General features: G+C 38.5%; 1 protein-coding gene across 3 annotated transcripts in view; it reads right to left on the minus strand.

Moving 5' to 3' along the window:
• Nucleotides 1-3170: 3170 nt before the first annotated feature.
• Nucleotides 3171-17691, minus strand: part of UBE2K (ubiquitin conjugating enzyme E2 K) — a 38106-nt gene continuing 23585 nt past the window's right edge. For 2 of the 3 annotated variants that reach the window (XM_035326246.1, XM_035326247.1), the window contains 3 exons: nt 8398-8497; nt 4709-4837; nt 3171-4524 (listed from right to left, as the gene is read on the minus strand). In XM_035326246.1, coding sequence (XP_035182137.1) covers nt 4450-4524; nt 4709-4837; nt 8398-8497 — 304 coding nt within the window. In that variant the 3' untranslated portion in view covers nt 3171-4449. The remainder of the gene's footprint in view (nt 4525-4708; nt 4838-8397; nt 8498-17691) is intronic. The other variant, XM_035326245.1, reaches the window with a different exon arrangement.

The following is a 17691-nucleotide window of genomic DNA, read 5'->3' on the forward strand; positions in this document are numbered from 1 at the left end:
CAGGAAGGGCAAGCTACGTGTTTTTACCGATGGTATTGGAATAATCAGACTAACAAGAGGAAAGAAACAGCTGCCCCTTTACCTAGCCATAGGAGAAAGCTGTGCCAGGGAAATGAGGACAGTAGCAGTGAAAGCGCCTATGTGGTCTTCTCAGAAAGAGCCCTAGGCACTCAATGAGCATCTTCGCTTCCACGCTCTGGCTCTGTGGTGCAATAGATGGCATGATGAAACACGTTCTCGTGAGCTTTTTCTTAGCCAAGTGCTCATCAAGTCCTACACAGCAAATGGCTGGATCACAAACCAGCAGCTACGCTCATCAAGACGCTCCTGATCAGCTTCCACAGCCAACAAAAGAGAGCAGGAGGGGACCTCTCATCTTCTTGTGCCTGCTCATAAACAGACATTAAATAAAACTAACCTTCACTGCTAAATTATTTATTTTCCCCTTTGGGCAAGCCTCCAAATCTAAGCTAGCTTTTGTTGGTATTTAGGAAGGAAACAAGGGCCATGCACACAGCTAAGCTTCCCCTTGCTCTGAAAATGGAACATTTCACATTAACAGTGTATGACCGATGCAGTAAACAAGAACTCTTGCTTGAAACTCTGGTTCGGGTTTGCTTTTCCCCCTCCCCTTCCCTCTTCCCCCATTAAACAAGCAATCCATATGCTCTGAAGTGCCTAGTCTGATTCACAGCTGCTAAGCCTAGATTTGCATAGTTTAAATGTTTGTTACCCACACCAACTAACGCAGATTTGGCATTACAAGGCAAGCTTCTTTCTGGCTATTTAATTCCTCTTTTCAGACACACACACACAAAAAGCCTATATTCCTTATGTCAGGGTTCCAATTGCTAATTTACTGGGAAGAGTTAAATACAATGGTAATTAAAAAAAGGACGTATTCCTACACCATTGGTACCTAATTCCTCAAACAAATGCTCTTGAACCAATTAGAGTCAAGGCCCCATGTGCTCTGGCAGGCTGACATGAGCCTTGTTAGAAAGCTGCTCACTCGCATGAAATTCTGCTGCTACAAACTTGAAAGCGGGGGAAGCTTTTCTGTTCAGATAGAAAGTTTGGGCTAGGCAGAATGAGCAGCACCAAGCACCACATCTTTCTGGAAGGATATGTTGCTAACTGTTTGTCTCTGAAAGGTACCAGCCCATGGCACTGAGGACACAGCTTGTTCACAGAAGCTATGGGAGAAAGTTGTGAGTTCAGCAAGTGGGGGTGAGAGGAAAACTGAGGCTTTTGGCAACACGGAAAGACATTTCTTTATCTCTAAGCAAAAATATACTTGAGTCTGAAGAACTGGATGTGACAGGAGTTGCTTGTTCCCCTCCAACAAAACAAGAGAGAAGCCACTTGGCTAGATGCACATCACAACGTTCGGCAGCGAAGCCTGATGCTCTGGCAAGCAGCAAGCTCCAGTACCAACACCTTGCTCAGAAAAACTGGGCCATCTGGATTTCAAAAGCACTGCTCCAAGCTGTTTTCTTAAACAACGGCGGAAGACAACGCAGGATTTATTTGTACTTAGAAAGCAACTCAACTGTCCCCGTGTTCCACGTTCCTGTTTTAAGCAAGCGGAGAACGTGCAGCAGCCGCACCCGCAAACGCACAGGGCCCTGAATGTAGAGATGCTCACAGAAAACAGAACTAGGATTTTACACGTACAAACTCACAATGATAAACTGAACACTAACAGTAAACTTCCTAGGGCTCAGCCCCAGCTGCAGTCCGACTAACCTTGTACAACGTTACCCCTAAATTCAACTCTGATAATTACCAAGAATACAAAAACATTCCTTATAAAGGACTCACATGTCAAAACTCATAGGAACTTCAGACCACAGATGTCTCCTCAAATGCTGGGTCATCTTTCCTCCCCAGCTTGGGTCTTGAGAAGCTTCCCTCTGCCAGCATCTGTGCTAGTATCAAGGTATCTTTGCTATAAAGCACATGGATGGAGGGCAAAAAGCAGTGTCCAATCTATACATAATGGGAAAGGGGAAGGTGAGCGTTTTTCTGTAGAGACGAAAATGAGGTAACTTCATGAGAAATAAAACACAACAGGGCATTGTTTCGGTGGCAGCCCTGACCACCTCATCACCATTTCCTCTGTTCTCCCCGTCTCCCTTCCCCTCTCTTCCTTCACCCCTTCAGTCACAGTTTGGGAAGCCTGCTCTGGTTATCACTGGGCACGCGCTCCCAGCGGTGTTCTGAGGAGACCGGTCTTAGCAAGACACATTCAGCAGCCCGTAACTGTGAAGTTTTATGTCCTCTGACAACAATTTCCAAGTTCTTTCTTTTTGATAAATAGCAGCGAAGAACAAGGGAAAGTAGTCAGCAATTCATAATTACCACCAGGGTAAAAAAAAAAAAAGTGTTGATGTAACCAAGAAGTTCTTAGCCTGTACAACAGAAAAGACAGCAACATGAGGTTAACGCAAGTGGCATCTGCCATAGTTTCCTACCGTCCCTGGTTTTCACCTAGCAAACCAGCTGAACAGTAGCAGGTTTTTTTTGTAAAAAAATATAAATAAATATAAGGAAAGACAAAACAATTTCCTTTGGCATCTTCGAGAATGATTTACACTAACTCAAGAAAAAAATCACTGACTACACCTTAAAAAGCTGTAAAGACTAAGCAGATGTATTTAGTATTGCACTGATATGAGTTACAAGTATTTACTGCCTGTGCCCTGAAATATTTTAAGCTTGGACACGTCAGACAGAGCAGCCCAGGGAACATCCCTGAACTAGTTAGGTCTCTACAGCTCTATTTTCTGGTTCTGTTCCACTATGACTATGCTCCAGATATCTAACAGATACAATGTTTCTGATTTCCTCTTGTACAATTTATAAACAGACTGTCTACCAAGTGTGAAACTACTTCAACTTGTACTTCATAGTTGCAGAAAAATCCCAAACAGACGTATTTCCCCACCCCGACCCCATGAATCCTACTGCTCAGGAGAAGAAAGTCACGGCAAAGATGACTTGCACAGTACTTTATGATCAACAACCCCCGCTCTATTCTCAGGATTTCTCTGAACTTCCTTGTCAGATATATTCTCAAGAGTTAGCATCATATTCATAAAGACATTACCGCTCTCTTTAAATAGATGTACTAGTGTTTGAAGTTGCAAAACTAATAATTTTCAAGCTTTTGCACTCAGGATGAAATGTCATTTTAATACGAATAAAACGACTGACTGTATGTACAAGCCAAGATAAGAGTTCAGTTCTCGTTTATCAGAAACATCAATGCAAAAGAAAGCTAAATTGAGAACACACTTCTACTTCTATGTGCATTTGAAGTATGTACAGAAAAAACACCAACACAGCCTCCATGTGTCAACTAGAGAAAAATGCAAGCAAGGATGAATTTTAAAGTACCTGGTAAGCAATCCTTAAATTGAAGCCCAAAATAAAGCTAGAAAAGTGCTGCAAAAACAGCTGATTGCATCATATCAAGTACTCAAAAGAAAAAAAAAATTCTCAGTATGCTAGAGAATTAGCTTTTTCCTCTTTCAAATCCAGTGAAATCATATTATTCAGGATATACTGAACATTTTACATCCATTTAAGACAAGAAAAGTAAAGAAAACCAGCTCCATCTTTTTGTGCTATATTGAGGCATAATAAACCTTTATGAGATGTGTAGAAAATACGATGGATGGAAATCATCACTGATAATTCAAAATATATTCTTTAAAGGGGAGCCTAGGCTACTGTAAATGGCACACAATACCAACAGGTAACGAAAAATAATCCGGTGAGGGTTTTTAGCCGTATGATGTAAGGGAGAGGACACTGAGGTTTCCCAATTCATAAGCTAGGAAGAAAAAGGTTCTGAGTAGGTCACCATTTGGAACTTTGGGTAAATCTTTTAAGTCTTTCAGGAAAATAGGTACAAGAACACTCGAGTATTTAAATGGTGCTCTCTTCAGCAACCCTACCTAATACGTCTATTAAGTACAAGCATGCAAATATAGGTCAATCCACAGGCACATAGGATCCATGTTAAAAACAGTAAGATAGCTGTGATGAGTGGCACCAACAATTTTGATGACTAACACTCAAAAATGTTGCTTTCTGAATTACTAAATCAAAATCCTGAAGCAAGTTCCTGCTAGTCTTCGTCACACTGCTAAACACTAAAGTAGGCATGTTTTTCCCCCATTATTTTAGCTGAGCTCAAAGAATTTTTACAATATTTAGTAAGAAAAAAATTAAAGTATTTCCCCTTTTTAAATTTACACAGACGTTTAATTAGCTTTATTTACAGAGCAGTTTTTCAGTCTCCAATAGTGCCTAGATAGCATCATCAGGCAAGAGTGCCAGTTTTAAAAGAGAATCTATATAGAATCCTAAAAATAACAGATGGTGATGCTCCTCCAGAAGGGGCATGCTGGACTACCGAAGCAGCTCTCTCTACATGGCTCAGTTACTCAGGAGTAATTCTGTTGCAGTCTCTACATCCCATGATTTTGAAGACAAGGCCACTATTACTGCATTCTGCAATGAGAAAAAAAGCAAAACAGTATTTTCACTGCATGAGCCTGCAGCTGAGAAACAGAATGAGAAGTTTGCAGATTCATCAGAACATGTTTACCACTTGATAAGAAAAAGTTAATCATTTATAAGCAGATTATTTCAAAAAAGATGGAGGTGGAAAAACATTTAAGTTATAGATACTTACCCTATCAAAGCCCATAGCACAAAGGTTTTCTATTTTTCTGGTGTATTCTGGACTAGAAACTGGTGCTCCAGCATACACATGTGCCCAAAGTCGAGCTGTCTGTTTAAACATTTCTGGATTTTGTTTGTACTACACAAAAGAGAGAGAGGGGGAGAATGGGAAAGTTAAGTCAGCTCAGCAATCCAACCAAAAAGTACGATGATACGGCAGATTCCTACCCGTAATTCTTTCTGTAACATCTTCAATGCTGTTTCACACTGATTGTACTCGTATTTTTGAAATGAAACTTAGAGGCTAGGATTTCTTCTAGAGAAAGCTTATGCAAGTATTTAATTTCATGTGTTTGCCTTTAGATTAAATTACGCACTACAGGTATTTTATGAGTACAATCAGATACTGCTCTCAACTGCATTGATCAGGAGCTAAGTAGCTGTATTTAGCACAGCTACTGACATTTTACATTCATTGCAGCAATGCACAAGCTACCCGTGTTAACATCTGCTGAATTTATGTACAGCACACCAAAGCATTTCTCTAATCACTAGCAAATATGCCTGGTTTTGCACATCACAAGTAGTTCTGCAGTTTTTCAGGGAGGGTTGGCATTTTACTGCAGGGCTTCTCCGGAAAATAAGGATAAGGGTAGTTACTATGTGTGATCAAAAAAGGGCTGAAAAAACAGGTGAACGTGTGAAAAAATAAAACACTGCAACTCTATGCAAGCTATTGATCATCAGAAAATAAGAGTCACACAGGGTATGTAAATATTATTTGGCACCAGTTTTGTCACTAACAAGTTTGCCAGCAAATAACCGAATGGACCAGAGCAGCGTTTTCAGCCAGTGCCAGGAACTCAAAGACAAGAAAGTGGGTCATCTGTCATAAGTGGTACACAACAAAGCAAGAGGAGTTTCCTATTTTAGCAACTTTCATCTATAAAAGTTGTGTTGTTTTTTTTTAAATCAACATAGCCATATATTGTTTTATTAGAAGACAATTTCTTCCCCCTTAATCATTACAGTTGAAAAACTGTTTTTCCATCCTTAACTACGTAACTTTAGTACTAAATAATAAGACGATACTGGGAAATACACAACTAAACTACTTAGACATACTTTAAGGATGGAAATAAAACCGATTATGATTATTTTATGTATTTTTATCCATACATGTAAGTGATCATTAAATCTGTAAAGCAGATTTTCAAGTGAATACCACTCACATTTCATTTTATTTCCAACAGCGCACGCACCAACTCCACTGCATTGTGTCCTTTGCACACCTCACGCTAATTCTACCCCACATTAAGTAATCTGTGTAGCTACTATCCAATGATTAATGGCATTAAAACAAACATGAGAGAATCTACTGTCGGGAATAATTCAGTGCTATATATACACACAGTAATCTGTAATAAATTTCTTCCTACAACCAAAGAAATGAGGAAGCAGTAAGTGTAGCATCAGTAGCCTCCTGGGGTACTGTATTTTTATGCTCTTACCATATCTTCCCAAGGTATGATTTTTTTTTTCTGTTTTTAATATATTTGAAAACAGCACAAGCCTAATAAACAACCAGATGAAGCACAAAGGACTGAAGTTGTGTTTGCATAACTGCACTTTATTCAGAACTAGCTTTCACTGTTCTATAAATAAAACTACTTTAGTTAGGTATCTGTAAATAATCCAGCTTCTCACTGAACTGAGAAGCCTACAGGCACCTTTTACTGATGTCTCTGTATCAGGAATCACAGTCAATTATGTTGCTGTACTTAAAACAGAAAAAACATCTGCAACTAGTCAAGTATGTTGTAGTAGTTTTGATACAGGACAGACAGTGTCTGAAAGGTGGCAGGAGTCTGAAAATACTGCCATTATTTAAGCAGGAGTAGAACACCACTGTGCTCTCCCTGAGATTTAGCTTAACTCTTCTAGGACACTATCATTTACCTGGACAGTTTAGTAGTGTAACAAATAGTTAAGTAAATTCACCAAGTAAAAGTGTGGAGGATAAATAATTCCTTGTGGACTTTTGTTTTTGAAAAGTGTGTTGTTGTTTGTTTTTGAGATGGGAGAGGGAACACAAAAGAAACCATACACCCCACATGGAGGAACTGGATGCTTACCATCACATCTCTCAAAGGGACTATAATCACTTTCTACTTACGTACACAAGCACATAACTAAAGGCCAATCTGCTAACACAGCTTTCATGCAGATATTTGCAGGGAACAGGAAAACTGAATCTTCCGCACACCAGCCGTGCCACAGTCCCACTGCACACATCCCTACAGGCACCTAAAAGGCAGCCTGGAAAACAGCTCTTCAGAGTCCAGGAAGATTCCTGAAGTCTTTTGTCTGAGAGAAAACTATTTCCAGCTGAAATGTTTCTATGAGACTGTTAGAATTCCCACACAATTCTAATAGCAGTAGCCAGAATGGGAAACTCCATTTTCTTCTTTGTGAAAAAGGAAAAACTGATTTTTGTTTACAAGAAAAGAGGATGTGACAGCAAGGACAAGCATCTGCTAAGAAAAACCTGTGCAGGGGCATCATCTGCGTGGAACGCCTGGTGGCTTTGCTGACCTTTGCACGGATTCCCCAACAGAAGCAAACATTCATTCTACACTTAGACGTGAATATACAAATCCGAGCAACTTTAAAACAGCTATTCCACTCCGTGATATAGCGGACTACCTCTGATCTCCATGTTTCCCTCTAAAACATAACAAGTTTGATAAATTATCATCCTACATAGACTTTTTAGGGGAAGGCAGTGCACACTTCTTTCTCTTTTACGGAGTGTGCTGACTTAGATGAGATCAACACTGGAACTTTTTCCTTGCTCTTTTTGTTTTGTTTCTGAAATGTACCCTTATTATCAGTCAACTGCACAGCCAAGCCTTCTCTCTCCCTTCCCCCTTCTCCCCTGAGAAAAAAAAGGACAAACACATACATACTTGAGATTTTGCTGAAAATTGTTAAACTATTAAGTCACAGAATGATTATTCTTATCTTTAATCAACATCTTAAATAGCATTGGTATGGAACAAGACCCAATTAACACTATTTTTTATAAATTCTTGCTACTGTCTCAAGAGTAACAAACCTTGCTGATTGCATTAGAATTCTACTGATACCTATTTAACTACCGACTAAATTAGTTACTCCAAGTACTTGCAAAGGTTAAATACAAAGGATGCCTCATTCAGATAAAATGCATCTCAGGCCTAAATGCTACAAGTAATTACTCCAAATTTTGTCATTTAACAAACGCAATGCTCTACAATATTCATAATAATCTAGAAGAGGAGCTACAAGCCAAACCAAATCTAACAAACACCAAGTTAAAACTTGTCTTAAACACTTTTTTAAATACTAAAAGCCTTAAATTTTAAAAGGCAAGTTATACTGGACTTCGTTTTACTACATTATCTCCTAACATTCCTGACAAACTAAATAAGGAAGAAAACTGAAATTAAATCTCTTGACACTGTAAAAGTAACTGCTACTTTGGAACCTAGAGAGTAAAGACCATAAAACAGTGTAGTAACTCATGCTTACTGCAAAGCAATTTTCCAATAGGTTATTTAAAACCTCTCTCCCCCCCCGCCAAGGTTTGGGACTTGATCCGAGTTAATGAAGGTGTTACAAATGCGTTAGAAGTTCATAGTCAACTGAGCACCTTACCTGGTTTGCCACTACTGCGTCTTGTGGATCATCTGGTTCTGCAGCTGCCAACAATGCTTGCAGTGATAACAACACTGTTCTTAGAGTCATTGCTGCTGCCCTAGAATTAAAATTTGAAAATGACTTTACCAAATTCCATGTCTTTAGTCATCCGTGCTGTTATATTCATGTGACAGAAGATAAAAAAAATAGAGAGTTTTTAAAACTAAATGTCACAATTTCAAACTGTTGCAGCTTAGAGTAGAATACCATTCCATATACTGAAATGGAGTTTTAAAGGTGGACTTTGTCATTAAAACACTTTCTAAAGTGTTAGGAGAACAGTCCTTGACCTACACAATTGACCTTATACACTTAACAAAATCAATTTCACTTGCACAAAAAAATTTAGCCTGAAGTTTGCATTGTCCTTCCTTACTTCCAGTCATAGTACCTTGCATAAACTCTAGGTACAGAACCGGCAGCCCATGTGTGCTCCCTCTGCTGGCACTCTTGATAGCAAAATAGCATATACAGAAACAGTGACCTATATTTCAAATTCTCGTAACAGATACAGAATTTTACACATTTGACATCTTTTGCGTTGCACCATTTTAAATATGACATTTTTCCCAATAAAATTTAATGATTTACATAGTAAGTTACTAATACAATAATATAAAGGTTTGACTATTACAAAAGCATGCAATTGAAAACATTCTCAACTTCCTCTCATTTCAACCTGATATGTTTTAACCCGTTGTCCTTGTTTCAGCTGGGATAAGAGTTCCAGATAATGCAGGAAAACATTTCTGTAGAAATGATGGTGCATTTACGAAAGAAGCCAGTTCTAGAAGCTGAGCAGTTTAGACTCTAAGATCTCACCATTTATCTTGATCTCAAAGTCTATTTAGAATAAGAGACCTCAACATTTTTTTAAAAGGGAAAACCAGGCATGTTCATAAAGGTCAATTGTTCAGAAAAGAGGCATGAAACTTTTAGTTACACACTAATCTGTAAAGCTGTAATATTTCAAACATACCATTTAATTCCACTTTGATAATGAATACCATCTCTGATCTACCATTTCGGCTGGCACATACTGGCAATCAAATATGGACCCCACTGAGCTGAGCAGCCAAGTAGACTCAATTGTTGTGGTGCCAGCAGGGACGGATGTTCAAGCTAACACAAAACTATTTACCCTGCTTAAGTACTACTAGAAGGTTAAGTGGGAAAACATGACATCTTACATTTGAGTAACGTAGTTATGGACATGAAATGCTAAAGGTAAGTTGTGAAACACAGGCACGATCAACAGAAGTTATCAATCAACAGAAAATAGCTTTTTTTCCCCAAGAAGGCTGAAATTAAATGCAGTGAGTTTGATGGAGCAGGTGGAGCTTCACCTGATAGTCCAGATACAAAAATAAACAGTTTGCAAGTCTATTTCCAGTGTCAGATTCCAGAAGCTTGAATATTTTCCAGTACATAAGCACTGTATTGAGGTACTCTGGCAAAGCATATTGATGAACAGATGCTGGTAAGATGTGAGAAGTATGTTTGTGACGCGTGAATATTATATTCCTAGACACACGTATGCACAGCTTTCCTGCTATGTCGCTAACAGTGAAATAAGGCGTTCTTCCCTAATCATTACTAATTTTTAAATATTTTTCCTAGAAACATGTCTTTTTTTAAAAAAATTACAAACACTTGACAATCACACTGAGCTTTCACAGTGCAATGTTCCACATCAAAATGCAAGTGAGAAACATCCCAAGTGATAGAGATTTTAATTTGCACATATTGTCTTAATTCAACCACAACATCAGCTTCAAGTCCCCTCAAGCTTAACTTTGTAGACTTAACTCTTCAAAAAAAAAAAAAAAAAGCCTTCTTGCTTTAAGATCTGTATTCTATCACAAAACCATCACGAACCACCCAAACCTAATCTTTAGGTAACTAAGCATTTTTTATCCAGGATTTCAGACTCTTCCAGTTAAATTTAAGTATTTCAACTTCCAAGCTGAATGTTTCCCCCAAGCAAGAGAATGCTTCTTTAAATTTCAAAGAAAGCTGGGGATTAACTAGTAAGATATTTAATCAGATAAAGAACACCTAGTTATTGAAACATAACCTCAGTTGTACGATGAGTTCCTAGCTAACTCAGGAAACTCAAGAGTACAAAGTTTTTTCTTCCATACCTGAATCTCTCACACACGCAAAAAAACAGGGTGACAGAATATTAAAATGTTCTTGCCTCACATGCACCTGTGCTATTTTGCTCTTAAAATTTCCTCTGCTCTCAACTCCACTGGCCGATACCACTTTGAAATTCATCTGCTTAACTCATGTATTGCTGGCACAACTCATAGCAGTATCTGCTAATATTGACCAAACCCTAATGCCATGGGTTTACTAGTCTGGCACCTAGGTGTCACAGACCACTAGTCTTTCAGGACTTTCTAAGCTCAAAGGAACATAACTTTTATTTTTATGCAGGGAGTTTCAGAAACTACCACAGCCACCACATACACTATGAGCCCAAAGTTCTTTTTTTTGCCCAGTTATTTCACTATGCAGCTTAGCATCGTTTTCAGGAAAGACTTAACATTAAGTATCTATCAACTGTAACCGATACTGTAATTACTTTCACCAAATTAAAGCTGTTCTGAAATTTCCTTTACCGAACTCCTACTTCAAGGTGTCTGGAAATACTACCCTCATTAAAACTGGAGTAAATCTGGAACGGGCTGCCTAGAGAGGTTGTGGAGTCTCTTTCCCTGGAGATATTCAAGGCCCATCTGGACGCCTACCTGGGCAGCCTGCTCTGAGGAACCTGCTTTGGCAGGGGGTTGGACCCGATGATCTTTCGAGGTCCCTTCCAACCCCCTACAGTTCTGTGAAATCTCAGGAAAGTGGTTTTAGCCACTTTTACAGGCGATTTACTTCCATTTGCACTGTACCTTTCAGGAGTAGAAATGATAGATCAGGGGGGCAGGAGCATTACTGAGGACAAAACGTGCCACAAACAGCTAGAACGCGAGTCCTGTGGTGGCTCCAACACTCTCTGGTTTTCAAGACTGGTAGGCCCTTGCAGTCCTTGCTCATCTGTTATGTAGATTTTTATATAAAGCATACTGGGACTTGAACTTCTGTTCTGACATTCCAATTTCAAAATGAGTAATAAAAATAAATACCTCATCCATTTGGATATACAGATGGCTATATGCTAACTGACAACTCAAACTCTAAAAAATAAGCTTATAGACATGACTAGTTTAGCTACATATGTAAAAAGGCTTAATGTAGTTTACAACTTTTCAAGTCTCATTTTTCAGAACAGCTTCCTCATCTCATGCATAATAAGACAGTCCTCATCGGACACAATCAAAGAAATATCCTTAAGTTACAAAAGAAAAAAGCTGGAACTGTAGCATGCTATTCCTATTAAAAATGGAAATTAAGGTTTGTGATTAATGGTACAGAAAATCTGACATATTTCCTGTAGCTATCATATACTCATCTAACATTTTCTACCTTGAGGACATCCATTGGCTTTCCTGATCAAAGCTAAAAAAGACTTCGTACTTATATAGTTTAGACTTAAATTTTCAGAAACAAATTAATATTCCCAGAAGAAACTGGAGGGACAGCTAAAAATAGATACTTTTTCCCCCATTTCCTTAAAAAAAGGCCTCTTCTTTCTTCACATTACCTTCTCTGGGGAGAATAAAGTGAATAGAGATGACTGTGCAGAATTACATTCACAGACACTGGAAAAGCAGTGTTCCTCATTAGCAAAGAGCAGAAACAATTATCATCAGTTCTGAAGTAAAATCTATGCTGAAGTGGCACAAAAAACAACAACAAGAAAACACACAGCCACACACAAAATCACTGGTCCACAAGCTACAAAACAATGTGCTGCAAAAAAGTTGTGAGTGAGGATTTTCCTTAAGACCAAATTCCAATGGAAAGACACATCTTCTGCCTTTTCCAGCGTTCCTCGAAGTCTTATTTTTCAGGAATAGAATTCTGAATAAAAAAAGACTTCCAACTCTTCTTATACTTGAAGCTCATTTCTAGGTGTGGATTTATGCACCAACATATCATCAAGTTCAAGCAATTCCCTTTAATAACACAAGCTAGCTGCACGTTTGGGTTTAAGTTATTTCCCCCCCCCCCCCCCTCCTCTTTGCTAGAGGCATGGTTTCGTATTACTCTTGACAGATTTTTGTCTAATCTGTTCTTAACTGAAGCCTCACAAGTTTCTTGGAAAATCTGTTTCAGTGCTTCACTGTGATTGCTATTCGGCATGCTGAAATGGTTTTCTAAGGTGTAGGCCATCATTTTTGCTACTTTAGTCTGGATTTTTCCAATGGTTCCTATCTTTCCTGGAAGACCATGCTCAAAGAGGGTACAGCAATTCACATGAAACCTTACAAGTTATAAATAAAAAGCAGGCAGCTTATATCATGAGTTTTTAAGGTAAACCTTTTACATCTCAGCACCCTATTTGCCCTGCAGCAAGTCCCATAACACTACTGGCTTCTGGTTCTTTTAAGCATAATAACCCCGACCCTGCCCCAAAATACTGCTTAGCCACTAAGCAGGGTTGCTGTCTTGACATACATGAAACGGGTAGGAAATGGGGAAAAAAGAACTTCAAACCAAAAGCCCCCAACCTGCACCCTCCTATCCCCAATACAGGCTTTTTCCATTGGCATGGCATTTGTTAAACTTGCAATGGAAGTACAAAAGTGTACTCCACTATGGGAAACCTGGAGTGAATCAGAAAGCTGATAGATCTGATGTATATACATCATATGCAGATATGCTTGTCTTTTTTTTTTTTAAAAAAAATCTTGGTGCTTTTCCATTAAAAATAAGCAGCCTTAGTTGAGGGTGAATACAATGCTAATATTAAAAAGCATGGCAACCCAGTTGTGCCCAGCGTGCCTGAGGTAAGAAATCTCTTACCTTCTGATAAGCTGAAAGAACCCCGAGAGGATTACAAAACACTGCCAGTTTCTCTCCGTCTTCCATCATTTTTAAAGGCTAAGTAATTTTCTATTTATGTCCTATACATTCCTCTCAGAAAACAGTCTTTCTGGTACTTCATCTTTGAAAGGTAACCCAGCAGAACAGCTGCGGCCAGCAGACTGCTGCTCTGCTCTGTCAACCAAGTATGGCTGCTAGAAACTGCTTTTTTATTTTAATTAAATAATCTGCAATATTTATTCAATTTGTGGTATAACTGAATTTGTTAATCCAAGAGAAAAGCTCTGGGAATTTGTACCAAGGGCTTATGGAGGGAGATGAATCAGGCCTTTAAGCAGAAGCCTGCTGTAGAGTCACTAAATAACAGGAGAAATACAAGACTGGACGGGGGGGCTTTGACATCAGGGCTGGGAGGATGGCAGGATGCCAGCGAGTTACCTCAAACAGCGTTAATGTTCTTGACATTCCTCTCAAAAGCTTTGAAGAGGCTGTGTTCCTCAAACAACATGAACAAAACCCAGCAGGTATAGATGCCCAGGATGATTACTACTAACTGGTTGTTGCTTATGTATTAAAATTGCATTATCTCCTATAATAACAATTTTGCATCTCAGCTGAAACTGAAGGTTGAATGCTCCAGTACAGCCACGCTCTTATAATTAATTTTTACTTTGCTTGTCAAAACCACAACAGCCAATAGTTTTTTGTAGCAATATACAGCTACAACACGCCCGTTTGATATTCACTGCTCAAGGGATGCATGCAAAACAGCTTTCAAACAATTTGGCTCTCAGATTTCAATAAAAAGTATTGGATACATTTTATATTTAAGAATAAAATTAAGGGATAGAATACTAGCCTGGAAGATAAACATAGGCTGCATTAAGCGAAACCACATAACAGGAGTCAGATCAGCATAAAAAGATATTCTTTCTATAAAATCATATACCAATTTTAATTCTACCAGCAAACAATAGTTGTTTTGCAAACAAAGTGCCACAACAGGTATCTACAAATCTGAACATGAAAATCCACAGCTGCAGAGAATTTCAGGATCAACCATATACTGTGGAGAAAAATTCATTAAACTCATTACAAAAACATTTAAACACATTACTTCACAATCTGACAAAAGCTTCTGACAATATGCATAACAATATCTCAGCCATGGTCATTAGAATAGAAGATCATTATCACGGGATGGGTAAGTAGGGAAGAGACATGTTTTAACTACAGAAATACATGGAAGTTGTATTTGTCGTGTATATCATTTTACTGACTCTTAAAAAAAAAAAAAAGCACTATTAGGCCCAAATTCTCATAGGCCCAAATTCTGTCCTTCAGCTCCCACTGACCTCAATGAAAATCACAGATACACACCGGAATTTAAATGGTACATTTAAAACATAGCAACAAGAGCATTATTCAGTTAAGACCATTACAAGTCAATGGCACTTCAGAAACCAGGCTTGTTACTAGAAGACTTGACTTGAGAGACTGTAAGACTAAATCTACCTTCTAGAACAAAACCACCTGAGTATCTCAGGTATCAATAACTATCACAACACTGAAATTGTTCAAACGAGAAAGGATGGATGTAGCCACAACCACATCCTCTTCTCCCAAAGGACCTGGGGCTTTGAAAAACACTTCAACACCAGACTAGCAATTTTCACTTAACATGCTGTGATTTAAAAAAACAAAGATGACAACACACACAAAAAAAATCACCAAGAGCAACACATTAGAAGACTAAGGAATCACTACATTAAGAATTGTTTTGAAAAGGGAATATAGCACATAAGAAGCCTTACCCCTCTGCCACCACCAAGTTCTGTGAAATTATTTCCTCAGTGCCTCTAAATGAAGACAGCATTACAAAGGAAGAGTTCAGTGATACACAAATGGTGTGATATTGGTGCTCCCTGTACCAGAGTTTAAATACACACAAGGCAAGTTCTTGTTCAAATACCCTTATTTTGTAAACATCTTGATGGTGGAAGGTAAGATCTTTTCTTTATTGGCAGAACTAAGACACAGATTAAGCGATCTGTGCAAGACCTAACTTTCAAGGATCACCAGAACAAGTCTCCTCTCCTGGTCTTCCTTTCCAAATTTCATTTAGGAAAAAAAAAAAAAAAAGGAGGAAGCTCCTTCTTTCTTTCTTTGTGTCTTAAATGTTTGTCTGTTGCCTTTTGATATTTTACAATTTTTAGCTTGATCAGCAGCTGAAAAGGCCAGGAACTTTCATCTGAAAGCCATTAACTGCTAACTCCTAAAGCAAAAGCAACGGTGTGGGATAAGACTGAGTTTTAACTCAATGTCTGGCAATGCTCAAAGACAAAAGATGAGCTGTTCCAGGACCTGTTCCAAAGTGTGGTCTCCTGAATCCTAGCCCACTGCTAGAGAGGCAAGAATACCCATCCTTCTTCACAGGAAACAATAATTAGGAAATACATTAACATGAAGATGACAAGAAAATGTTTTTAAAGAATCTGTTAAATGACTTCCTTATTTATCATATTTGGAAATAAAAGCGAAGACTTCTGCTTCTGCGAGGAACTCTTTCCTGCAAGTTTTCAGTAGAAAGTGACAGATGTCATTTAAAAAAAAAACACACCACCGCTGTTTAGGAGCTTCAGTATGGTAAGATTAGCCTTGAAGATACTTGTTAAAGTCACAGACCTTAATACTGTGAATAAAGCAACCCGACAGTGCATAAAGGAGTAGCATAAGATGGAAGAAAAGACAACCCTGAACTTATAAGCTTTGGACAAATTCCTTGCAGAGAGTATTAATGAGACTGGGATGCAGTTCCCTGTAAACCATCTTTGTTGCTAGAAATAAAGAACGCCTTCCCATACGCTCATTAACTAAGCCTTACCTGGGTGAAACCTGCTCTCCCAGGTAGGCTCACACGCTCTAGATCAGATCAGCGAAACAATCTCTTAAGAACATCCCCCCAGATTTGTTATTTTGACTAAAAACAACCCCAAAACAGCCAACCAAAAAAAAATCTAGCACAGAAATCAACCAGCCAGCCTTCCTCCCACCCTTCTGCTAATCTAGTTATAATCTGAGGAAACTGCACTTGCACAGTTGAAGAAACATTTATCTCCAGTACAGCTGTAGGGTGGATGGATACCTATGTGTAGATTAGAAAAGTACTAGTTTTAGTGATAAAAAAACTATACAATATACCATGGCACATATGTTGAAAGATCATACTGCCTGAAATATAGTCAAGTGCTGCAAGACTGTAAGAAAAAATAAGCACTTCCAATAATGAAGACAATAAGTAATGCCAACTTATGGCTGCTTATTATTTCATTTTAGTTATGCACCATACCCTGCCATGTTTCACATAATCTTATCACCACACAGAAGTATACTCTCAGTGTGTCAACTGTAAGACCTGAACTCAAGCTTTCTGCTCTAGAGTTTCTCTTCCAAACCCAGCTGACCCCTTCTTGGCCAATACTGGTATTGATAAAGCTGTGGAAGTCAGGAGCATCTATGTAGCTGGGAATTCCACTTCTTTTTGGGGTAGACATGGAGGAAAGTAACAGGAGATGAACTCCACGCTTATGCTGGGTATCAGAATTACAGTACAACTGGTGCATGCACTTCATACTGTACCACTTAGAAAAACAAGCATATAATGTGTTTGGCTGTTACAGTTTGGGCACCTACAGATTTGTTCCAAGGATTTTGGTCATTACAGCCTTTTCAGTAATGTTACAGTAACAAAGAATCAGTCAGCAACTGACAAACAATTTAACTGCAAATTGTTTAGAGGTCCATATCATAAGTATTATCAACTATAACCGAGACAGAATTAGTATGGTGGTCTCCTTCTCTTTCTTACTGTCTACCTGTTACCTTTTACACTCTTAGATTCCCAGATATACTCCATGTGTTGTTGTTTTAGCTCTTTGGGAACTAAGTTTATTTGGAAGCACAAGCCAAGAATCACAATGAAGATAAGCACTTGGTTTTTCTGCTTACACCTCAGGAGGCTGAAAGGACAAAATTCAGGAGGCAACAGGTAGCATTTGTTACTAGAGAATTAAATAAAAGACATTAACAATGCTCACCCTAATCCTAATGCAAAAAAAAAATATTGAAAAAGCTCTCTACTCAGTTAATATCTACTCAATACTTCCCAAAATTACTACCCAGCTATTTCATTAGGGTCCTCTTTTTAACTCAAAATACTATACTGCAATACTTTAAGCTTTAAGGACATATGAAATTACAGATGCAAACATGAGTTGCTGCCTCCCATCCAGGACACTGGTATACTTA

Source organism: Oxyura jamaicensis, chromosome 4 (genome assembly GCF_011077185.1).
Source record: "Oxyura jamaicensis isolate SHBP4307 breed ruddy duck chromosome 4, BPBGC_Ojam_1.0, whole genome shotgun sequence".
NCBI lineage: Eukaryota > Metazoa > Chordata > Aves > Anseriformes > Anatidae > Oxyura > Oxyura jamaicensis.